At 38.7% G+C, this 25,655-nt stretch overlaps 1 protein-coding gene across 3 annotated transcripts; it reads right to left on the bottom strand.

Moving 5' to 3' along the window:
• Positions 1–445: 445 nt before the first annotated feature.
• On the bottom strand, positions 446–24,873 carry CNR1 (cannabinoid receptor 1). 3 transcript variants are annotated; one of them, XM_012444294.3, is made up of 3 exons: positions 24,686–24,873; positions 7,894–8,036; positions 446–5,920 (listed from the first exon to the last, which is right to left on the bottom strand). In XM_012444294.3, exon 3 carries the CDS (start codon positions 5,855–5,857, stop codon positions 4,439–4,441), a length of 1,419 nt encoding a protein of 472 aa, XP_012299717.1. In that variant the 5' UTR covers positions 5,858–5,920; positions 7,894–8,036; positions 24,686–24,873; the 3' UTR covers positions 446–4,438. The 3 variants fall into 3 exon arrangements, with proteins under 3 accessions (XP_012299717.1, XP_012299715.1, XP_012299716.1); XM_012444292.3 differs by lacking the exon at positions 7,894–8,036; XM_012444293.3 differs by lacking the exon at positions 24,686–24,873 and having other exon boundaries at positions 7,894–10,023.
• Between the last annotated feature and the right edge of the window lie 782 nt (positions 24,874–25,655).

Here is a 25,655-nt window from a genome sequence, read left to right as displayed (position 1 = left end):
TTTCTTCATTATAAAATTTAAAGGTAGTTTCTCTTATTGTTCAAATAGAAATTATGAGTTTTTACAAACTGTGCTGAAAAGCGCTCACCTCTTTTCAAAATATACAATACTTATAAATTCTTTGAGTTTATGTTGTACTATGTTGTCTCAATTTAATTTACACATTATGAATAGTATGTTTGTTTTAATTTGCTGCAAAGTCAGTTAAAATCTTTAATGAAAGAATGCTTTTTAAATGTATGATTGCCTTTTCTGCTTTATTGTGTAAAAAACAGCTTTTTGTGTTTTTCCTATGTTAAAAATAAATAGATTATCCAATATGTCCTCACTTTTCAAGTAAAGTCGTAAGTGCTTTTTGAAAAACAAATTAGTTTGGCAATCTTTTAGAAATTAAATCCCTAGTGTTTTACCATCAGACTGTGAAATAAGGCAGAGTTCAAAGGCATTTTGTGTTCTTCATGGCAATCTAGAATTTTTATTTGATTCCAGGTAACTTTGAACAATAGACATGATGAGATGTTTTATCTTTGAATAAGTAACAGTTTAATTACATCATTGAAATAAAATACTGTGGGCTTAATACATTGTAAATATTACAGAAGTACTACTTTGCTATAATAATTTAATGACTGAAGCTACATTTAATAACAATCTTACCAGTACTTGTATACAAAGTATTATACAGATTACTAACAAAGATATTGCAGCGGTTGCAACGATGTTACCAGCTCAACAAACATCTAACAATACAATATTCTTCTAAGAGGAAAAGTAATAATGTTAGATTTACAGACAATAAAGAGTCATGTTTTCCACTTGAAACATTGGAAATAAGAATCCAGATAATCTGGTATCTTGATTTGTATTATTACAAGAAAAGGTTCCTTTCTTGGGAACTCTGATCCCCAGTAGGCGTAGTACAGTCAATTTACATGAAGATAGCTTTTAAGATGCCACAGCAATGTAAAGAAACTCTCCCACCTGAAAATTACTGATTTGTAGGCCACTGCTTAAACATCTGACTTTTTAGAAACCTATTTACATACATTCAGCCCAAATCAGTAGATAGAATGTTTTTTTCTATATTACAATAGGCGTTGTTAACATTTCATCAGGCCAGTGCAAGACAATTAATTGTTAACAGCCATTGACCAGCATTTAGGAGATTTTAAAATATCATACAAATATACAGTTAGAGTGTGAGAAGTCTAATTGTGTGCATGATATTGGTGGTCTTTTTCATGGACATGAAATGGCAGAAATCAATCAACAGGACGGTAACTAGAGCGCTACTCATTCAGGGCCTAATTCTCATCTAGTGGTTGGGCTGATTTCCTGCAGAGTGGGTTTAGGCAGTAAAAGGTCCTTGGCATTTCACACCAGACAGACAGAACTCAAAAGTGCCAGAGAGGCTTGGGAATCATCTCAAGTGTAGGGCAGATGTCTACAGCATCTTTCAGATCCATATTCTTTCACATATATTTCATAAGAAATGATACATCAGAGGTTCTTCTTGGAGGCAGCCCTACTTGTCCAAATGAAACATTCTAGGACTTACTCATCATGACTTGAAAAAAAATGAGCAGGTTGGGAATTTGGCCCTTTCTGAAGACATGTGTGATAAGAAAATTCATGGTCAGGGCAAATACGTCATCCTCAGAGGAAAGTAAGATACCTCTGATGTCAGACTTTATAAAATTTACTTAAATTTAAATCATATTTAAATTAATGGATCTAATTATGGGGCCAATTAATGAGTGATACTAACGAATGGTAATTCTAATGAGTATATTCATTGGGGACAACATTTTCGTCACTTGGGTTAATAAATGATATGAAAAATGTCAAAGTTAATCCAACTAGTTTTAAATGTTTTTAAATGAAGGCTGTGTAACACATACGTGATGAGATTTCACAGATTTTTTTTAGAATATCAATAAGCACCAAGTTTAGTGCTGTCAGCCCCATTGTCCCTTAATTGATTATATATATGATTCAGATCTTGAAAGCACAACACACTATAAAATCTACATTGCATATGCACAAATGCAGTTTCAAAAATGAATCCTAAAATTTTTATACCATAACAAGAATTTCATCTCTACTAGCTCTTCATAGCTGTGAAAAGAGCATTGGTACTGCCTGGTGAGCTCTGAAACGTGTGGATTAATATTCCAGATGATGCAGGACAAAAGACTGGCAATTCTTAAATGGAAACTTGTAAATAATCTCTCCCTCTAAAGAGATCTTATTAATCCTCTAGCACCCTGAGCCCTCATCTGCACATCACAGAGAGGTAAAATAAGGGAACCAGCAGGCAGATTCAAGATGTGCAGACAGGCAATGCAAAGTAACTCACAGGCCACATCCTGCCTTAGAGAGTGAACTGCAAGAAGGGGAACTACCCCAACAGGCTGTTTGGGTATCTTGAGAGCTGGAAATCACCAGATAGATGCCAGCTCTCTACTTCACACTATGGAGACCTTGGGGCCTTGTAGGAGTCATGCTTTATCTGTATAAGAAGAGATTATAAATAAAAGTTATCAGGGTTGAGTAGGTTCTTCAGCAATATCATTCCTTACTGGAAAAAGGCCCAACAATGAGCACTCATTGCGTCATTAAGGAGTGTGAGACTGGGGTATAAGAAAGAAGCTGTGTTTATCTTCATGCTTTAGTATATCTTGCTGACCATGAGCAAAGGAGAGGTCTGTTCCTTAGCCCAAACCTATCAAGACAAAGCTGGGTGCTCGGCTGTCACCAAAGGCATGTGGGCAAAGCACAGAAGCAGCATATCTAGACCTCAATTCCAAGTGTGTTGGCTCCTCACTGCCGTTTTGTGTCTCATCCACTGTCTGACTTAGCCTTTTTAGCCACATGGGCTTCGTGTGACAGTCCTACTTTAACATGATGTATATGGTGCATACTACCTACACACGCAATTGAAAAATGTTACCTTTTTTTTTTTTTTAAGAGAACTATCTTCCTTTTAGTGACTAACAACTTGCTCAATATCAGGTGCTCAGAAACCAAAGTATTCTCCTTTCCTGATAATAACACTGCAAATACAGGCTTTACTTCGATGTCTGTCATTATTTCTTTTTAAACACTGGTCTTACTTAATACCTAAAGGTCAATTTAGTAATACTTGATCCAATCTCTTAAGGAGGGATGGGGTGAATTTTTTGAATGGTTATAGTGAGCATTTTTATCAACAAGGTTCCAGGAAGAACTCAATTTTAGAACTGAATTCATGTGCAAGAGTGCAGCAAGTGGTAACAGTTTATACTGGGTCACAGTTTTCTCACTTTATAACATTACTGTAACAGTTACGGGAGAGAAACACACGCACATTTATATTCACACTCACACACAGTATAATTTTACTGATCCAGACAATACTTCTTTTCAATTAAAAAAAAAATGACTGTTGTTTGGCCACCCAGGCATGAAATCTACTTAAACCTGGAATATAGGAACACAATACTATTCAAGTGAGCAGCAACTGCACAGTGATAACGATATACATTAAGATTAACACATGCTGTCTTAAGAGATCCAGTAATAGCTAAAGACTAAAGAAAGTCAGAGATGTCGCTCAAAAAAGTCAATATGCTTTCTCTCTTCCATTCTGATTATAATCCATTAGAACAGCTATAGTCCAGAAGATAATAAGTATCTTCCTATGAAAATGCAGGACTAATAAATTTTTAAGTATGAGTAAATTCTGCTCAATACTTTGAAGTCTTCAAATTCTTCTTGTTGAGGTAAGAGAAAAATAAATACTTATGGTTATTTCAGTGTCAAAATTAAATAGAGATATTTGAAGAAATATTAAGGTTTATTTCTAAAGTTGTATCATGGGGAATAATGTAGAAAAAAAGTGCTCTCATTGGCATATATCCACTGCTTGTCCGTTGTTCTCATAAAAGTCTACCTTTCAGTTTTGCTGAACTAAACAAATATTAATAACACGTAATAAACACTGATACACATCTCACAGGACATAATACATTTACAAAATATCTCTAGTATTATAACAGTTGTAAAAATGGACATCTCTGATACTATGGACAGTCACATTTCACATTATAATGAAAGTTGTGATTACAAAGGCATTACTCATTTGATGGCATTTTTCGATGGATACTTAGACTTCCAATTGTGTAGCTAAAGGTTTCCCTCCTATTTCACTGAGACTTTGAAAGATCGTTCAGTCACTTAAGCAACAGGCTTTCTTCACTGTAAACCCCTGGAGAATGGAGTTTGAGTACCTAAACTATGGAAACATTAGCAAACTGATAAGTGATCATGGTGACAATCACCTTTTCACTGAGCATGGTAAAATTAAAAAAATATAACCGAGGAGACAACAGACTCTTCTAGATTTCGAGCTTAAAAAAAAAAATTCTTTTCCTGTGCTGCCAGAGAGGCATCAGTCTCACAGAGCCTCGGCAGACGTGTCTGTGGACACAGACATGGTTACCTTGGCAATCTTGACCGTGCTCTTGATGCAGCTCTCTGCAGCCCTGTGAACACTGGCTGCGTTGTTTGCGTGTTTGTGCAGGCAGTCTGAGTCCCCCATGCTGTTATCCAGAGGCTGTGCAGTGCCTTCACAAGAGGGAAACATGCTCCGGAAAGCGTGTCGCAGGTCCTTACTCCTCAGAGCATAGATGATGGGGTTCACGGTGGAGTTCAGCAGGCAGAGCATACTGCAGAATGCAAACACCGTCTTAATGAGCTTGTTCATCTTCCCAAAGACATCATACACCATGATCGCAAGCAGAGGGCCCCAGCAGATGATCAACACCACCAGTATCAGGACCAGGGTTTTGGCTAACCTAATGTCCATGCGGGCTTGGTCTGGCCGGGTCACCTGTACCTTGCCGTCCTCAGATGTGTGGATGATGATGCTCTTCTGGGTGCCACGCTGAATCATGCGGACTGCGTGGCTGTGAGCCTTCCAGAGGATATACATGTATGCATACACGATGAACAGAAGCAGCACACTGGTGACCCCGATCCAGAACATCAGGTAGGTTTCATCAATGTGTGGGAAAATGTCTGAGCAAACGGATTGCAGTTTCTCACAGTTCCAGCCCAGGAGAGGCAGCACGGCGATCACAATGGCTATGGTCCACATCAGGCAAAATGCCACCACGGCCTTGGGCCTGGTGACGATCCTCTTATACGCCAGGGGCCTGTGAATGGATATGTACCTGTCGATGGCCGTGAGGAACAGGCTGCCCACGGAGGCAGTGAAGGAGGCCGTGACCCCGCCCAGTTTGAACAGAAACACGTTGCGGCTATCTTTGCGGTGGAACACGTGGAAGTCAATGAAGCTGTAGACAAAAATGACGCTGCCCAGGAGGTCTGCCACCGCCAGGCTGCCGATGAAGTGGTAAGAGGGCCTGCAGCGGAGGCTGCGGGAGTGGAGGATGACGCACAGCACCAGGAGGTTCTCCAGGACTGTGAAGGTGCCCAGTGTGAGGGACAGGACTGCGATGGCCAGCTGCTGGCTGGGGTTCAAGACCATGAAGCACTCTATGTCCATGAAGTTCTCCCCACACTGGATGTTCTCCTCATTCTCCTTGAAGGACGACAGAGACTTGTTGTAAAATTCTGTAATGTTCACCTGGTCTGCTGGGACTAGCTGGGGGTTGTCTCCCGCAGTCATCTTCTCTTGGAAGGGACTTCCCCTAAAGGAAGTTAAAGGGAATTTCTGTGGGAAGTATCCTAATTTGGATGCCATGTCACCTTTGGTATCTTCGTACTGAATGTCATTTGAGCCCACGTAGAGGAGGTCTGTGGTGATGGTGCGAAAGGTGGTATCTGCAAGGCCATCTAGGATCGACTTCATAACCTCAGTCTTTTATTAGGCTGAACTCAAAATGACTGAGAAAGTGACCCACAGGGGGCAATCCTAATAGGAGGGAAAACAAATAAGCTGAATGAAAACGGGAGAATAAAAACAAAGAGACACTGTAAACATGGCAAATGTCCTGTCATGGCAACTCATTCCTGTCTCTTAACAGTAGGAGGTCAAGTCCTCATCAGATTCAGTCAACAAAATGCATCAGTCACTCAGAGAAAAGCTCCCCAAAGTTCAGGCATGGAGTGGCACGTACCAGAAACATATGATCCTTTCATTATTTAAACCCTCTGTATTGAAGTCAGTGTGTAAGTCCAGGCAGGACCTCCAGGGCCAAAAAGGCTGAGCTAACTGAAATGTTTCTTGGGGGCAATGTCCATTTCATAGTCGCGTTAGTAAGTGCTTACCACCTGGCTTCTCCTACCACATCACATGTTATCCTGGTGCTGGTGGGGCCCAGAGAGAGCACTGATGTGTCACATGACTCACCTTGTCAGACAAATGAGACTAAATGTAAAAGACAACCAAAGAATAAGACAGTGTAGAATCAGGTGGTGAGTTGTGTGGCCTGTGTGTTACATGTAAGTGGAGAGGAGGGAGCTAGCAAGAACTGAGGAAGCTTGAGGCCCTGTGGGGAGAGCAGCTCCTCATCTTAAGTTTCTTTACCCAGAGGACGGGAGGTCTGGACTAGCCATGACTGACATGAACTTCTAGGATGTCCACATCAACCAAGAAAAATGCCACAAAGACCAAACTTGCACTGAGGCTTACGGGGAGACTGAGATTTTTAACAGCAGGAGGAGGAGGATGGAGGAGGCCTCCTGACAGCACTCCTCATGAGCAGGCTGGTGACACAAGTGTGCCTGATGATAGGAGAGAGGCCGGAGAGTGTCCAAGGATTTCCATGTGAACAGTTAAGAGGAAGGGGCCAAACTTTAAGGGCTTTTCAATTCTAAGCTCAGCAATTTGGTTTTGTTTCAAAACAAACAGTCAGAGAACTGACTTTACTATTTACAAATGTTTGTTTTACATGTGGGCTATTTATTTTTTTAGTTTATTTAAAAAATTAGAAGTATAGAGTGATAGCTGTAAAAATTAAAGTAATCATTAAAACAGTATATTATTTGTTCATTGGCATTTGTTGTTCCTAAAACATATCACTGTATGGGGCGGAGGGAGAGACAGTCATTATTTTGGAACAAATTTTTAAAATGTTGAACTAACAATAAATGAATTATTAATTCAGAGACCCTACATATCTGAATTAATAATTCATTTATGCATGTATTAACAAATTATGGTGCGTTCACTATGCACCTGTATTATGTCTACCTACTGTACTAGACACTAGTGTTGACAGCATCAAGAAAGAGTCCCTGCCCTTGGCTGGGCACGGTGGCTCATGCCTGTAATCCCAGCACTTTGGGAGGCCAAAGCAGGTGGATCACGAGGTCATGAAATTGAGACCATCCTGGCCAACATGGTGAAACCCCGTCTCTACTAAAAATCTTAAAAAAAAAAAAATTAGCTGGGCTTAGTGGTGGATGCCTGTAGTCCCAGCTACTCAGGAGGCTGAGGCAGGAGAATCGCTTGAACCCAGGAGGTGGAGGTTGCAGTGAGCCGAGATTGCGACGCTATATTCCAGCCTGGTGACAGAGTGAGACTCTGTCTCAAAAAAAAAAAAAGTTCTATGAAGGATATGGTCTAGGAGAGGAGGCAGACAGCTGACCCAGAAATGAAAGAAAGCATGGGGAGAGCTACAATTGGGGACATACAGGATGCTCCGGGGACACCCAGTCTAGAGGGCTGAAGGAGGCATCCCCAAGGAAAAGATATTTATGCTAAGAATAGGTAGCATTAATGTAGGTGGGGACAGGACACAGAGTCAATGGAAAAAATTTTATTTGACACCCTAAGTGTCATGATTCTTAAAAAAAGTAATTTGGAACAGGCATGAAGTGGCACATGTGGCCTACCTTCCCACATGCTGCCACCTCCACTTCCAGGATCTCATCACTGCTCACCTGAGTTGGGGCCCCTTCCTCCTGACCAGTTTTCCTGTCCTTGTCTGGTCTTGTTCCCTTTCGATCACTTGCCACACAGCTGCGGGGGTGCTCTTCATAAATGTTTCCTGATTATGTGACTCCCCTCTTTCAACCTCTTTGCCCTAAAGACCAAATATAAACATTCATGCAGTTTCTCTTTCAGGCCCAGGCCCTCCAGACACACATGCAGCTCTCTTCTGCCTTCCATGTTTCTGTCCAGTTGAGCTTCTTTCCCATTCTGACCCTTAATCCTCTCCACATCCTATCTTCCTAAACAGGATGGCTTTCTATCTCCCACCTACAGGATAAAGTCCAGTAAAAAGCTTCCTGTGAGCTAGCCACTGCCCACCTCTCCAATCCTCCTGCCAGCCCCGGCCTCGCCACTTGGGCTATTCTGGATAACTTTTAGTTCCATAAACATAGAACATGCCCTATATGTCCCACCATTCAGCTATTTCTCAGGCGTCAACTCTTGCTCTTTGCAAACTTTTTTTTGCTAAACAACTCCATTTACACGTGAAAGTTTTCATCCATAATCCAAGGGACACAGAAGACAGCCACAATGTATGAGAGCTGTTCTTTATATGGTCATGGCACAGTCACAAACCTAGCTTTTGTTTCTTGACTTCCACCCATACTTAAACAGTGGCTTACTGGCCCTACTCTGCTATTAAACTTATCTTTCCAGGTCTGTGCCAATGCTACTTCCATGTCTGAGACCTTCTTGACCAGCCCCTCCCACTAGGCATAACTAGTTCCCCAGCTTATCCCTCTATTATAGGTCTTATCATGTCACGTACTCAGGAGTTTATATATTTATTTCCATAACTAGAATGAGATTTCCAAACACAGAACGGCATCTTTTTTTCTTAGGTGGTTTACCAGCCTGATAGCACGATAGCAGGAGAGCAGAGAGCTGAGTTCCCACAGAAATGTTCACCTGAACCTAATGGAATGGCAGTTGAATTTTTATTAGGTGGTATCTTGTATTTGCCTTTTTCTTAAAATTAGAGGACAGAAAAATAATTAATGCAATAGACATTTAGCCTGAAAACCAGAGCTTGACCCTACATCTCCAAGTCACCCCTGGGAGTCATTCCAGTCGTCTTCCCATTCCTTATGCCATCTTCCCTCAATTAACTGACTCCTCCTTTACACTTTCCAATTGGAAACTAATTTATCAGAGATTTTGATTATCTGTAAGTATTATATTCACAAGACTCAAAATTCAAAAGGTACAGAAAGATATACAAAGAAAAGTCAATCTCTCTCATCCCTATATCCCAGTCACCTAGTTTTTTTCCTCAGAGGCAAGGAATAAGTTTCTTGTTACCCCTTCCAGAGATAGTCCATGCATATTCAGACAAATATATGCATTTGCTCCCTTTGTTTTCTTTTTAGCAAATAGTAACCAACATATTATACATACCTTGATTTTCCACTTGGAAGTACACATTGTGGACAGTTCCATATTAGTATATAAAACCTCTCTCTTCATTCCGCTGCCTTAAGGATCTGTTAGATGCATGTGACCACCCGCCTACGGATGGAGGTTTAGGTTGTTTGTCGCCTTTTGCTATTGGAAATGATGCTGCAATAACCTGACTCCAACCACTCATTTTTCTCATTTCTTATGGTATTGTTAGTCGTCCTTCTAGTCACCTAAGTTCATAACTTGGACTTAACTATGACACTTCCTCTCTCTTGACCTCTACAATCAGGTAAACCACTAAGTCTTGCTGATTTTCCTCTTTCAAGCATATATAGAGAGCTTAACATTTTGGCTGATGACACTGAGCCTATTACAAATATCAATTCCCTTACCTCATAATGGCCCTATGAAGTAGGTGCTATTATCCCCATTTTCAGATGAAAGGCATAGAGGGTAAGTAACTTGCTATTAGCACAGTTAGTAAGTAGTAGAGCAAGGACTGCACCCAGATGAGAGTCACATTTCAAGTCCTTAATAGTTCCATGTGGTTAGTAGCTACCATACTGGACAGTGCAGGTCTAGGGCCCTGGCTTGTGATTTTTTTGATACACTGTCTCTCTAAGCTAAGACAGGGACATTACCATCTTCCTTGTTTTCTTCACTGATTCCAGCCAGTCAAAGCACCTAGTCAATGGAATCAGGAGTTAGCAGACCAAGATTAGTGTTAGATGGTACTTAGGCAATTAATCTAAGCCTCAGCATTTCAGCTGTAAAATGGGGATGATGATGATGACAATAATGCCTAAATCACAGGACTGATATGAAAATTAAATGAAAATAAATTCATGTAAGACATAGTGCCTGACACAAAAGTCTTCAATGAGTATTATTATTATCATTGCTTAGTATTATGGCTCTTTGCTATATACTATATACTAGTATATTGTGAGAATATATTATAATAATATAAAATGTACTAATTACATCTCAAGAATGTTTATTGCCTTAATTAGAGCACATTCTGCTTATTCAATTTTATTTTTGCCTCAGCACTGAAAACATGAAGCAAATAGTAGATGTACAGACATGGGTGAGGGATGGGGAACCTTTATTGAATGTTTATTATATTCAGCCACTTGAGAAATGTTACATCACTAAATCGTCTAGGCAACTCTATCAGGTGTTTATTTATAACCCCCATTTCACAGATGAGGAAATAGAGGTCATTAGATGTCAAGTAAATTGCCTAGAATATGACGGATTTGCAGATGAATCAAAATTTCTCATAATCCACAGTTGGTTTTTAGATTTTCTCTTAATTCTTCAGAATTAACAGTAACTAGATTAAAGCCATTTTGAAACATATTTAAGTCTTCTGGACTCTTAGAAATGTAAATTAAGGCATTTTGCCAATAGTAATTAAGAATACCTGCTACTAAATCCCTATTTCCTATCAAAGCTCATCAGGTAAGTCTGCCTACTTGCATGGCCCCAGGGATTAAAACTGTAGTCACTATTTGGAAGAGCCATAAAACTTCTCAGTGAAGGCAAAGGATCACACACCTTATTCCAGTAATGCAAAAAACATGTGTTTCTGTGACTTACTTTAGATTAAGATCATCACAAGTGTGATCACAATTTCCCATTTTAATATAATCAAGCACTTTCATGAAAACAAACTAGCTTGTTAAAATCTAAGCTAGGGCATGGTGTGGTTATACGATAATAATTTCTGTCCAATATAAGCCAATTTAATTAAGGAATACAGTTAAAAATACATGGATTTAATGTAGTTCAAAGATCTTAGTAATGTCAAAATACTACTGTGCACAGGCTATTTTAACAGTTAATGGGATCGTGGCAGGAAAACTGCTCTCTGCATTTTGATAATTCTTTCCTTTATTTCTACATTTGGATTATTACAGTAATTTCCACCTTATTATTTTTTGCATCAACAGCTTTCTTTGAGAGTTCATTACTAATATGGCCTAGGCTTTGGGGGATGTAGCTGCCATTAATTTTGTTTTTGTTTGCTACTGGGAAAATCATAATTGGAAATTTCTAGCAAGATGCATAGATGCACCTATTAAAGAAGCAGTTTGTTTCTATTACAGTTATAGTAAAAGAATGATTCAATGAAATATAAGGGAATTTTCCTAGAATTCTGCTTTAAAAAATATAGCCAACATTCTAACAGTATAAGCTATATAAATCATGACTTCATAGTAAAGATAAAAACATTTTAATGTGTTAAATTCATTATTTTTAAAGAATCGCTTCAATTTTTAAACTATTACCTATTCTTTTTGTCTACTGCTCTACATGCAAACCTGCCTCGCCACTGCCTCCCTCCAAGAAAATCATATCTATCAGCTAGCAAGCTATGGTATCATCGAAGGAATTTTGCGGGTATGGCTGCTGCATGAAGTTGTTTTTTTTTAAATGTTTATCCAGAGTCTTTATTTGTATTTCTATAACCACAAAAAAAGGGTTTTAAATGTCCATGTTTTCTAGGCTGAAAACACTATAGAAGTATTGGAAGGACTGGTGCTCCCTAATATATTATAGGCTGCTTTAATCCACCATACTCCTTCTCTGATATTCTAAGTTTCTAAGTGCTTTAAAGAGAGAATGCCTAACACAGTGTCTACATTGACAGGAGTCCAGGATGTCAGATGCGGAAGTTCCAGGCCCTTGCTTAACCTGTTGTTTTCCCTACTTTGTTGGTTCTGTTATTCTGCTTGGCTGGCCATAAAAGAGCCTTGTGATGAGTTCAAGAGAATGCAGGTTCCAGTGGATATATTTGTTGCTTATTTTCCATCCATTTCTGGGAACCAGTCTGTTTTCCACTAATTTGATCAAGAAAGTATTGTGCTGATGTATTTCTCTGAAGTTAGTAGGGAAAATTTTAGTTGACTCTTATAACTGCATTATGTCCAAGTCATGTTCTCAATATACATGGCAGATACCATAGGCCAACATCATAACTTGATGAATGATGTTTCCACTCCAGTTGAATGGGCAATGAGTCTTTTCTAACTCTTACCTAATCATTAGCGTTTTTGAATTATTAAAGAAGCCTGGTCACTTTTCCCTCATATTCTACAGCAAAGTGAAATAATTGATTGACTTAATTACCCTGATAATTCAGGCAAAAATACATAATCTTTCTTCCTTATATTAATGTCAGCTCCTTTTCCTATATAGGAAAGAAAATTCCATTATATTGGTAACGCTCAATTGGCTCTCATACCTTCAGTTCTTCATATATTTTGTAACATAAGATAGAAGTTGTTTAATGCACAATTTTCTCTGGTCTATTCTTTACTAACAATGTAAGTGAGTGTTACATTTTTCATAAAAATATATCAGTTGATATGAACTGAAATATTAAGAGACTTATAAGACTGTATTAAACTGTATTTCTGTTCAAATTTAATATGAAATATGCTAAAGTATCTAACATTTAAAAGCTTGTTAAAACAATTTCAGGGCTCAAGAAAATGATGCCTTGAAATTTCATTAGTTAGGCATCATTCGGTGATGATGCTAAAAAAAACCTGTTGAATTAATGATACAAATAAAATCATTTGTTGATTTGTATAACAAATTCCATTTACTATTTAATTTTGCTCTGCTGTTTAGCTGTTTCCTCCAATTAAGAGTGCCTTGGCATTTTTCTGGGAGAGAGACAGAGATCTTTTCTACATACTGGTTAAATAAAGCAATTATTATTATATTTTATTTTTTGAGACAAAGTCTCGCTCTGTCACTCCAGCTGGAGTGCAGTAGTGTGATCTTGGCTCACTGCAACCTCCACCTCCTAAGTTCAAGTGATTCTCTGGCCTCAGCCTCCCGAGTAGCTGGGATTACAAGCACATGTCACCACACCTAACTAATTTTTATATTTTTTGTAGTGACAGGGTTTCACCATGTTGGCCAGGTGAACTCTTGATTTCAAGTGATGCACCCACCTCGGCCTCCCAAAGTGCTGGGATTACAGGCGTGAGCCACTGTGCCCGGCCAGAAAGCAATTATTAAAGCAGCCCTTCCACTAACAGAGAACATGCAAAGTTTTCAATTAAGTAAAACCCATGGCCATATTCAAAATACTCCATCGAATTGTCTTTATCTTGCATAAGAGTTTTGGTCATTAAAAGTAAAAGGTGATATACATTCTGGTCCACAAAATATGTAAAACCCAGTAAACAGGCTCTTATTTTTGCAGCTTGTTATCAAGGAGTCCATAGCAAGAGTGAAAAGTACGCTACATGATATCCAATGTGCAGCACGGCTTTCACAGTTTCTTCTCCCCTCATCTATCAATGCAGGCATATTTTCTCTTTGAATCCATAAGCATACAAATTAAGTTCAACTAAAAGCCAAGTCTTATTTCTCCAGATTCAAATCTGACAGAATTTGGGCAAATGCACAATAGAGAAAGTCCTAATTTCCAAATATTTTCATCTAAGAAACATTTGAACTTTTATTATATGTCAGTCATGGAAAAACTATATTATTTTTCCTTAGTATTTACATAAAGTGGGAGCTGTTACAATCTCTATTCCACACAGAGAGAGAGAAAAAAAATGCTCTACCCAAGGTCTCTAACTAGAGTGGGCAGAGCTGGAACTTCAGTCCAGGTCTGCATAACTCAAAGTCCCTGCTCTTAACACAGAATTCCAAGAACCATTTAATAAGACACTCTTTCATTCATTTATAGGGAAGGAGAAGAGTTGGTCTGGGGGAAGGTACACATTATCTAATGTGCACATGATAATTTTACACAGTGAACAACTAAAATCTGAAGGAATGATCTGTGGACAGCAACAATGCTGCCCAAAGCACTTGCAAGTTATCCTTGTTCCATGGTCTTCAGGAACAAAGTATGGCAATTAACCATAAGCTATAAAGCCTAACTTTGCATTAGCACCTTGTTTGCAGTCACTGGTGCTAATGGCAGTAACTGGCAAATAAAACCTAAGTCATTTATTTATTTATTTAGCCCTTATTTTATTTATTTATTTATTTTGAGACAGAGTCTCACTCTGTCACCAGGCTGGAGTACAGTGGCACGATCTCGGTTCACTGCAACCTCCGACTCCCTGGTTCAAGTGATTCTCCTGCCTCAGCCTCCCGAGTAGCTGGAATTACAGGCACGTGCTACCACACCCACGCCCAGCTTATTTTTGTATTTTTAGTAGAGATGGGTTTCACATCATGGGCCAGGATGGTCTTGATCTCTTGACCTCGTGATCTGCCTCCCTCAGCCTCCCAAAGTGCTGGGATTACAGGCATGAGCCACTGCGCCTGGCCTGCCACTATTTTTTTAAGTAAGGGAAGGTGTTTTTTTGCTTCATGAGTCAATTGTCAGGAACACAGATGTTAATGACACTTTCCACAACCCTAGTGACACACGAAGAGGGCACCTTCTTTAGGTCTGAATGAGATATGCTTATTAGTAGACAAAAAAGTTTCAGACATCCATTCCCTACATGGAGAAACCCAAACACTCAAAATCACCCAACTTCCCACCATGAGCCATGTGGCTTTCTTAGACCAGGGAGAAGAAGACTCTCTGTGGCCCATTCCTAGATTTCTGGCTGGAATCAAGGTAGACAAATTATATAAACCTTAGTGGGGTTCCAACAGAGTGACTGTTACCATTGCCTGGTGCCCAATAAATGTAAAACTGCATTACTACAGCAATGTGGTTGATTGATAGGAAGTTATAGGTCTTCAAATGCTTGATTTAACACATTTTTATTGGGCATATACTCTGTGCCTATGATTGTAGACATTATATTCCGAGATATAACATTTTTCTGTGATAGATGACCCCTGAAATATATCCATGCTTCACACCCATGTAAGGAACATGGATGAAGTCAAGAAAGCAAAGGAAATGGTTCTCTACTCCACCCCTCCACATCTAATACAGCCCACTCTTCTGTCTTCCTTTCCCTGGTCGAAAGAGTAGAATAGGTTATAAAAACATAAAAGGGAATATGTTTAATCATCAGATAGTATTGGGATGTGTAAATTCTCTCTATATGCTTTGAGATTTTCTCCCAGGAGAGGTGATGGGCATTGCCGAGCCATTCCATAGCAGTCTTTATTGGGTCTGAAGTCTCAACCCTTCAGACCATGAACATCTTGACAGCTGGGACTTATCTTATAGGTCCTCTGCCTGGCACAGTGCCCAGCACAGAGCAGATATTCAATACCTGTTTACTAAGTAAATGTTGGCATGCATCAGCAACATGGAAGATCCAACTTAACAGAATGGCTTTTAACCATGGACAGTTTTTTCTGGCATAAAGCTAGCTGATCATGAGGGCATTAAACCTGAATCTTGGTCTCATACAAAAATCCAAATGAAAAAGTGCCCAAATGGGAAAATTACATCAAATCCATCAATTATTTACCCCAGGACCTCTTATTTCAGTAACACATAGAAATTATATTGATGGCAAGTGGAAGTTATGGGCAAAGATCAGGTATTTACTTTTTAACCCAATCCTTGTTTGGCCTGAGTATATATCATGAACTGCAAAGTTCAGCCACATAACAATGATATATCAAGAGGTCTTTTATGAAATGCATAACCTTGAATGAGTCTTAATTATATGCTGTTGATAGACCTTTAAAGAAAGCATATGAAATTATTATTAAAATGGACTCTTTTTTCTTCTAAATGCACATTATTATGCATTGATGTTTCCCAAATGGGTTTCTCCATTTGCAAGTGTTTCTAACTTATCAAGAGAAGTCATGTGAAAATTCAACCACTAGATGGAGTGGCTTTTACAAGCCCTCAGGAATCAATCTGTTATTCTATTCAGTGGACAGAGTTCTTGCTTTGGTTGAACAACTTCTCCTCCTGCTACAACATTTTATGTATTTTACAACTGAACTAATTATAATACAAATAGGAAAATATGTCATGGAGAGTTAAAATGGGTTATTACTACTGCCTATGAAAACTAAATTTCTAATTACTTTTCTGAGGCAAAAGGGCATTGAGAAAATTTAATATATTGATAAAAATTAATTTTGAATATTTGGAATTCTGCCTCAAGAAAGTAATTAAGAATGAGTAAAGGACAGCAGTTCTACTTAAAACAAGTATGTTGATGCCAAGAGACATTAAAAGTAAGAGGGGTGGTCTCAGGAACCCACAATCAATATTAATAACCAACTCGTTCTATTTTATAAAAAATTCAGCTTTCCAATTTCCAAATATGAAATCATCACCACCGATCCTAACTCTGTGATGAAAAATAATGGAAAATTAATCTATTATTGTAGGGACTAAAATGGAATATTTAAAAAGACAAATGAATCTTGATTCAAATATTCATACAAATTGAGGGCATAGTGATTTTCTAAATAATTCAATTTCCTTCCTATCATTCTCTCACTAAAATAATTTTAAATAAGTTTTTATTATTGTGTAAATCCAGGGTTTCCTTCAGACATTATTTTAAAAACTAGGTACTTATGTATCACCTACTTTAGTCAAAATGTTTAGAAAGTTTTCAGTGTGTGCTAACAATGCAAGACATAAACAGAAAAATATGCTTTCAAGATGCAAACAATTATATACAAACAGAACTGGAATAAGGAGGTTTCAGTAGCAATACAAAATATGCTTTGGAAATGTAATTGTGATTAAGAAGTATGTATGCAAATTGGATGCAAGTGCAGAATTTTTATGCCATTGAAACTATGAGGCTGTTCTATTGTATTGATTCACGATCAAGCCCTTCTTAGGGTTTGTGTGATACAATTAAGAATTAAGAGATTCTAAGGAACTGAAAGTGTTCAGAAAAAGTGATGTGAACATAGTGAATTAGTAAATAAGACAGGTACCAATGGACTGGAAATTATAGTGTACGTCTTACAGAACAGTCTGAGAAGTTACACGATTGTTTGTAAGTGCATGCAGGGTTAGTCTATAGGTCAGTGGCTCTCAAAGGGTGGTCTCCCAACCAGAAGCATCAGCAGCATCTGGAAATTTATGAGAAATGCAAATTATCAGGATCCAAATCAGATCCATTGAATCAAAAACCCTAGGGTTGGAGTGTATCTCCATTCTTAGCAAGGCCTTTAGGAGATTCTAGCACATTCTGACGTTTTAAGAACCACTGTTAAAGATTATGGAAACATATGAAAAGGACTAAATGAGAAGGGGAAGTCGATTTAACCTTTAAGAAGAACTAAGGTTAGATAAGAAAAAAGAATATTTCATAAGTATAGGTTTTTAGATCATTGAAACAGATTGCCATGGGAGCCAGCTCACATAAAATAACCTCCCACAGAAGATCTTTATAACCAAGGTATTCCTATTTGGAATAGAATAATGTCATTTAGCCAGAAAATAAGAACAAAGAGTGGAGAACCTCTCAAGGTTTTTTAGTCTACAATTCAGGGCTTCTCTGGACTTTTTCAGGAAACTTTTTATTATGTATTTTGTCCAGCAAAGGAAAGTGGCTTCAAAATGTAATGTGCACTGACATAGTATGCAGATATATATTAAGAACTTCACACCATTTTCTCCTAATTCTATTTACAAAGACTATGCAGAGCTTTATAGGATTGCTAAGCCATTTCCTTCACCACCACTGTGAAGGAACCCATGATTATTGAGCATCAAGAAAAACTAAAAGTAATTAACATGTCAGCTTACTTCTTTTAAGGTGGAAATACTTGTTTCTGTTCTTCTTTTTCCCCAAAACATAGCATACTATATCATAAGAGATGAACCCAGGAAAGAACAAACTAAAATGGAAATTTTGCTATAGGCTGAAGTAGTACATATCTACTGCAAATTATTTTACAGAATTACTCTGGTAATTATGCAATTTACACTTCTTATAGTGGACATGTTTCAAAAATCCCTAAAAGTTATAAATATTTAGAAATGTATCCCAAGGCACTTAAATGTATGACTCTGGGCAACTGTTCTCTCTCTAATTATTTTGTCAATAAAAATGGATCACAGATTACTCACAATTAGTTACTTTAGCTGAGGACTAAAATAATTCAAAGATTTCTCCCTTTTTGTTTACAAGACATTAGATGTCATTTCCAAAGGTAGCTGTGTAACTTCCAAAGTCAAATTCCCACATATTTAGAGACACAAAATTCTTTGAGCAATCTTGCACTTATTTTAGTTATATGTTACATTGTCTAGCTTTCCTTTTTCCCTACATGCATACTGCCTGCTCACCACAACTTGTATAAAAGCTAAAGAAAACATTTAGCAAATTCTGGTAGCGATGCATTTAAATGAGTTGAAAATTGGATCCATTTAACCAAACACCATGGAATAAACCAAAATACTCAGATCATAGTGGCATTTGGTCCCTCGTATAAAGAATAAATAAATTTGATTTATTTTAAAATATAGCTGAGTTAAAAGCAAACACAAGTGACAAAAGTACAGTACCTAAATGATCTTTTTTTTTTTAAAGATCAACAATTATATTGATTAACTTTCTGTATTAAAAACATCATTTTTAGGCCAAGCATGGTAGCTCATGGCTATAATCCCAGTACTTTGGGAGGCTGAGGCAGGTGGATAGCTTGAGGCCAGGAGTTCAAGACCAGCCTGGCCAACATAGTGAAACCCTGTCTCTACAAAACATACAAAATTAGCTGGCGTGGTGGCATGAGAATCATTTGAACCCAGGAAGCAAAAGCTGCAATAAGCCGAGATTGCACTACTGCATTCCAGCCTGGGTCAACAGAGTAAGACTCTTTCAAAATAAATAAATTAAAAATAAATAAATAAAAACATCATTTTTAGCTTCTTGACCCAAAGAAATCAATGTTACAAATACCTCGTACAAATGTCCATATAAGTAGAAATTTAAAACGAACTTTAAAAATTTGTTTCTTCTTTTCTTTCTTCTCTTTTTTTTTGAGGCAGAGTCTCACTCTGTCACCCAGGCTGGGGTGCAGTGGTGTGATCTCGGTTCACTGCAACCCTTTCCCCCTGGGTTCAAACAATTCTCCCACTTCAGCCTCCTGGGTGGCTGGGATTATAGGTATGTGGCACCATGCCCAGCTAATTTTTGTATTTTTAGTAGAGACAGGGTTTCACCATGTTGGACATGCTGGTCTCGAATTCCCAATCTCAAGTGATCTCAAGCCTCTCAAAGGGCTGAGATTACAGGCGTGAGCTACCTTGCCTGGACTAAAATTTGTTTTTTCAAAAGTATGTTAGAATTTATCGCCAGCTTGAATGTAATACTCCTTAAAACTTCACTCAATTTTCAGAACTCATATTGACTCCAATTTTCTTCTCTAAAGTTACCATCTAAAAGAATGAATAAAGAAATGGTGAAGAAAAAAGGGGGACCCTGTCATTTAAACATAAATTTTGAAAAACGTAATTTCCTAATTAATTGAGAATCCAAATAAGAGTGGAAAAATAAGACATTAAGTAGTAAAATATTGTACTTTAGGGAAAAATTATTTGCCATTTGTGTTGAGAGAAAAGGCAAATTAAATTCCTTCTTGCAGTAAAAAAAATGCAAAATGTACTTTTGGAACCATTAAAAAAGATAGAATATTATGCAATAGCACAATGGGTTACTTGTAGAGTTTGCTCAAAAACAATGATTTCCATCTAACCAGCCTCTACATATCCAAGAACAAAAGAAAACAAAGCAAGGAAAGCAAAACTTTGAAAGCTTTCCTAAAGTGCAGGTGTGAACATTTCTCCTGCTGGGGCTACTGGGGCTAAAATGAATTCAGAGTATTCCCTCAACAACTGCGAAGACTCTGCCATGCCTATTTGCTCAGGTTTTGGGAGTAAACAATTCTTCCCTCAAAAACTCGTATAAACTATGAACCTCAAGAATTCCATGGTGATTAAGTTATTAGCTTTACCTGTCCAAATCAAACTTTTAAATTAGAGGTTATCCATTATTAATTGATCTATATGAAAAATACTTCAAATAAATGGAAAATATCAATGGAAACTAGATCATGAATATACTTATACATGCAACTAACTGTCTTCTAAACTATTATAAAAATGTACTTTGTTTCACCATGAGGCACCCCGTTTAGTCAAGAAATACAACACAGGAAAGCTTTTAGAAAGTATTTTGATAAGAACTAAAGGTAATCACACTACTTTATGTAATGACTTTGACCTATGATTACCGATATGTATTAAACATACCTCTTATCCATGTGAGCAAGTTTCAGATGGAAGTTCCTCTAACAGATTAAACAATTTCAAAAGTAGCAAGAGAGGTGACAGGGTCCACCTTAGAAACCTTCCCCCCAACACAATTTCCTATAGTTTTAACTCACCTGTAGTAACATTGTAATGTGTTACATATAAAAATATACTATCTTAATATGCATTCTGAGATATGGTAATAACCTGTATTTTCCTCCAACTTGTATAGTCCTAATTTCCCAAAAAACAATAAACAACTAAAAGGATTGGTTAAAAAAAAAAAAACCAAAAACCAAAAAAAAAAAAAACTATCTTAAACCCATCAGTGTTTATAAGAAAATTATAATCAAATGTGGTGATGCTCCTCCTGGCATATTTGCAAGATTCTTAGAACACATGGGACTGCCACAGATTTCCACCTATCTTGGAAAACAAGAATGGCCTTGTTTTAATTCAAGGTGGATATTTCCTTTTGCTTTGTCTTCAGTGTCCATCTGCACAGCTGCTTTGAATGTGGACATTTCCCCAAATTTGTAGTATTTATTTAAAATCAGAATTGTATGTTCAAATGTATAAAGGCAAGATATTTAAATTGTTATTTCAGTCATGATTTACTTCTATCAAAAAGTTTGTTTATACATGTAAATAAAAGCGTGTTTATATGTCCAGTTGTCTAAAATTATGCAATATATACTTTCATATTATATACATATTCTGGGTGAAGTTATTGTTTCTTTTAATCCAGGAAACAGTTTGGACAAATCTGAATTAATCTATGTTATAAAGTTAATCCAATTTAATCTGAGAATATACATCGAATTAGATGCTTATCAAAGCAGTAAACAGCAATTCAGTGGCAAAGAGTTGGATTCCCTAGGTCCCTAAAAACAGCATCCATGCAGCTGTAATACAAAGTTACCACTTCTCTGAGGCTAGGACTAGGAAAGCACTGGAGATTCAGGGAAGAAAACATGAAGTTAAAATTTTGGCAACACAAACTATATAAACAGATTTGGATTTCCTCTTATTCTTTGAGTTCTCTACCAATCTTCAGTATGTAAGAGAAAAATCAGCAAAGCTGGCTGTCTCTCAAAATATAGATATGCAGTATGTAAACCTGGCCCTAGCACAGTCTTTCAAACAATGTTGGGTCCAAGTTGTTTTAGAGGCAATAGCAGAATTATAAATAATTTAAACCCAAAGCCTAGTTTCACTCTAACTATTTGTCAGTTCAATTAGAAAATGATGACTACAAAAATAGAAGAAACAGACTTACACTGGTAGAGACATGGCATCCTTTTTAGCAGGGAATGAAAGCTCTCATCTGTGTTCTTTATGCAACTGAGCTAACATGGAATTTGGTTAGTAAGATGAAGTCTGTCTTTTAGGTTACTGCCTGTTATCATGCTTTAATTGCTTTAATAAGCATTTAATTCACTGAATATTCTTAGATTAGACTGGATTAACTTTATAACATAGATCAATTCAGAGTTCTCCAAAATATTTCCTGGAATAAAAGAAATGATAACTGTCATCTACAATTCTTACAAATTCAAGAAGCTATAACAAAATCTCATTTTCCTAATTATGTGTCATTAGGTATTTTCAAATTTAATTTGTTACTCTTGTTTTTGCAGCATTCCTGGATAGCTAGTTATGGGAAATAATCCCTTATTAGGCCACCTGTTTTCTGGTAAGAAACATTTGGTAAGCATGGTGAACTATAAACTGCTATTATAAGTTCCACCTCATAATAGTTTTTCTTACACAGCAGAATATTTGAATTCCAATTCCAAACACTAATATACAAGACAACCATGGAGCCTGTCTAAATTTCCCAGTGGTTAATGTTAATTTTTAGTCAAAGCAAAGAACAGTGTTATGTGACTGTTTTGAAACAGTTTCTGAGGCTTTGCCTTAGTAATTAATAAGCTGACACTGCATACTAAACACTTATCAACACAATCAATGGGGCTGCTTCCTTCTTGGGAAGATAAGTAAATCAAATCAAAGAGTTTTTTTTGTTGCTTTTTTTTGTTCTTTGTTTTTTTTTTTTTTGGAAGAGACTGAAATATGCCACAAATATAGTGGTTCTTTTGGAGAATTTCATTCCCAGCAGTATCATCTTGGTAACATTTAACAATTTCACTATTTTACCATTTTGAAATGCCAAAAAGAACACACTGATCCTGCAGCTAGGCTTATTAGAGAAGAGCAATCTCACAGGCAAGACAGAGAGGAACATGGTCCACTGGGAAAAGGGTAACAGAAAAAGAAAACAGTGGATAACAAACAAAGCCAAGCACTACTTCCATGTGAGATCTGATTTCCATCAGAATTAAACTTCACACACTAAATAATAATCACCTATGGCTTAAGATTCTAGTCATAACATTCTTTTTACATACACATATATTAATGTTGTTAAAATGCAAGGACACGAATATCTAATTTGCTTTCCTAACAACGAGTATGCAAGCACAGTAATTTTATTTTTGAAAGGCCAGAATTGAGTATTTCCACCTTGTGGCATCATTTTACCCCCATGGACACTTAGAAACACAATGAGACCTTTCCCCATCAGACGCTTGATACATACCTCAGCCAAGAGGGCGCCTTGCCTGGAGTGGGAGACATCTTTGAAACAAAAAGAGTCGGTTTACAGTAAGTTCTCCTGATAACCTCAAATGGTTTAGTTTTTTAAAACCATGTCCAATATCAAGACTCTTGCCCAACTATGGTAACTGCCATTGTGCCTACAAATAAATGCCTGTAGAATGCAATGTTTAAAATTCGGGAGGTGCATGTCTTCTGTTCATGTATGGAGATAATCAGAAAATAATTTGTCTCACTTAAAAACGATACAGGCCTTTTATTTTTATAAAATTGCTCTTAAGTGAGTTACAGAGCGGGGGAGGGGGAGGAGTACCGGGGGAAAAAAGGGACAGAGAAAAATCAATCAGTATGTCTTCCCTTGCAAACTGTCAGTAGGGTAGGATTAGAAAAGCAACACTTTAAATCAGATAAAGCCCTATGGGAACCTTAAAGGTTGGTTGCTCTGAGCTTCTCAATATTCTGCAAAATAGATTGATGTCAATGGTGACCCCACTGATAATCAGTGTCCACTGAGTTTCCTCTAAGAAATTGCATTTCCCTCATTGTTCAAAAGATATTAACTTGGTAATAAAAATGAGGAGAAGTTATGCGACCCATAGAGATATCTTTTAACACCTTTAAAACCAGTAAATCTGTTCTAATCTTATTGGATTACATGCCCGAGGAGGCTTAATATATCAAGAAATCAACAACAAAGGCAAGAATAGCACTTATTTGAAGGAAAATAAAAAAAGATGGTAGGCAAAATGATTAATATGTTACTAAACATTTTTTCTTGTTTTTCTCATCTGTTCAATTTTAAATCTCTGAGAGACAAATCTATTAAAATTAGAAACATGCATGTTGCTTTTAAACTTTCAAATGACCAAATGACAGTTTCTCACATCTGTTACAGCAAACGTATTTGTATCTGGGAGGTGATTCGTTTATGATTTGTAAGCCTTAACAAAAAATATCTTTTAAAAATGCAACATTAACTTTAGTCATCTAACGGCTATTTCTGAGTTAAATGACTCCATCAACACTCAATTTTAGGTATCAGTTACATGGACATTTGTTTTTCCTCAGAGAGAAGTGGTTCCTGTAGCTTTTTCTATATCAAAAGTTTATTATTTGACATTCATCTCTTTAGATGACATTTACTATTTTACATTAGTCAGTGTCTAGGTTTGCAGCAGAGATAGATGTATTTCCCTGGGAAGACCACTTGCTAGGCATTCAGCACCAACTCAAGCGCCCGTTTTTCAAACATGCACAATTACACATTTTCTACAAACAGACATCAGTGTATACAGAGCCAGGTGCACAGACATTCAATAACTAGTAAATGGTAGAAATCTCCAGAAGTAGCACAGATCACAGTTAACAGGCTGGGGCCATACAGCTAAGTAAACACCGACGCACGATTCGCTCACACGGAATAAAAACTCCACGAAGGACACTTGGGGACCACACTGGTCATACCCGAGGGGGAGGGAGGCGGAAAAAGTATTTCCAAACGCAACTCTGCCAGGTCTTACCCTTCGCATCCCCCGGTCCTCCGGACAGAAGCTCCCTTGGCACCTGTCGCCCAGCTCAAGGGCTGCTTGTCCGACAGAACGAAATGTCCCCCACTGACACGGAGAGCTCTGCAGGGAGCCGAGGCCCCCGCCCGGGCCAGGGGAAGGCGGTGGCACCGCGGGAGCCAAGGAGAGGCGGAGGCGGAAAAGAAGTGGAGAAGGAAGGGGTGGCAGAGGGAGTAGCGTGCGGGAGGCGGCGCCGGCGCCGGGCTGCGGGCGAGGCGGGGTGGGGTGGAGCGGGGTGTGCCTCCCGCGGGCGGTCAGCGAGTCAGTCCGTCCGCGCGCCGGCGTCCCGGTCTCCAGCGCCCGCCCGCGACAGCGACCGGGACTGGCGCCCCGCTGCTCCGACCGCAGGCGAGCCTCGCCCCTTCCCCGGCTCTTCACTGGGTCCTCCCGCGAGCCCCGCCTGGCCCCGCGTGGGGCTGTCCGTCTCCGCCAGCCCGGGCGCCCGTCGCCTCGTCCCGCTCGCGCGGTCCCTGCCTCTCCCTCCGCTCGCGCTGTCTCTGGCTCCCTCTCGCTCCAGTCCCATTTATGAAGCGCGGTCCCATCACGTGTTAATGAGCCTTTGTCCTGCCCTGGCAGCGGCGGCGGCGGCACAGACCCCGCCGAGAGAACTGCGCGGGGAGGGACCTGCGCTCGGCGCCCGCGGCTCCAAACTTTGCTTGGCGCGGGGGACATGCCACGGCGCCAGCCATGGGGCCAGAGGGGACAAGCCTCTTCAGCCCGCGTCACCTGCTTCTCCTCTTCCTCCTCCTCCTCCTCCGCCGCCGCGCTCCCGGAGGCCCCCGCTGCCATGACCCCGCAGTGCTCTCGGGTACCCTCACACCCTGACCAGGCCAACAAGGGGCTCGAGCCTGCGCCGCCCCCGACCTCGGGGCCATTAATCACGCGCGCCCCGGCAGCGCGCAGCGCCAACACCTTGCGCGGGGGT

Source organism: Aotus nancymaae, unplaced genomic scaffold, assembly GCF_030222135.1.
Source record: "Aotus nancymaae isolate 86718 unplaced genomic scaffold, 86718_ANA_hifiasm-v0.15.2.pri h1tg000040l, whole genome shotgun sequence".
NCBI lineage: Eukaryota > Metazoa > Chordata > Mammalia > Primates > Aotidae > Aotus > Aotus nancymaae.
The sequence above is the reverse complement of the archived record's forward strand: the minus strand, read 5'-3'. Positions and strand labels throughout refer to the sequence as shown.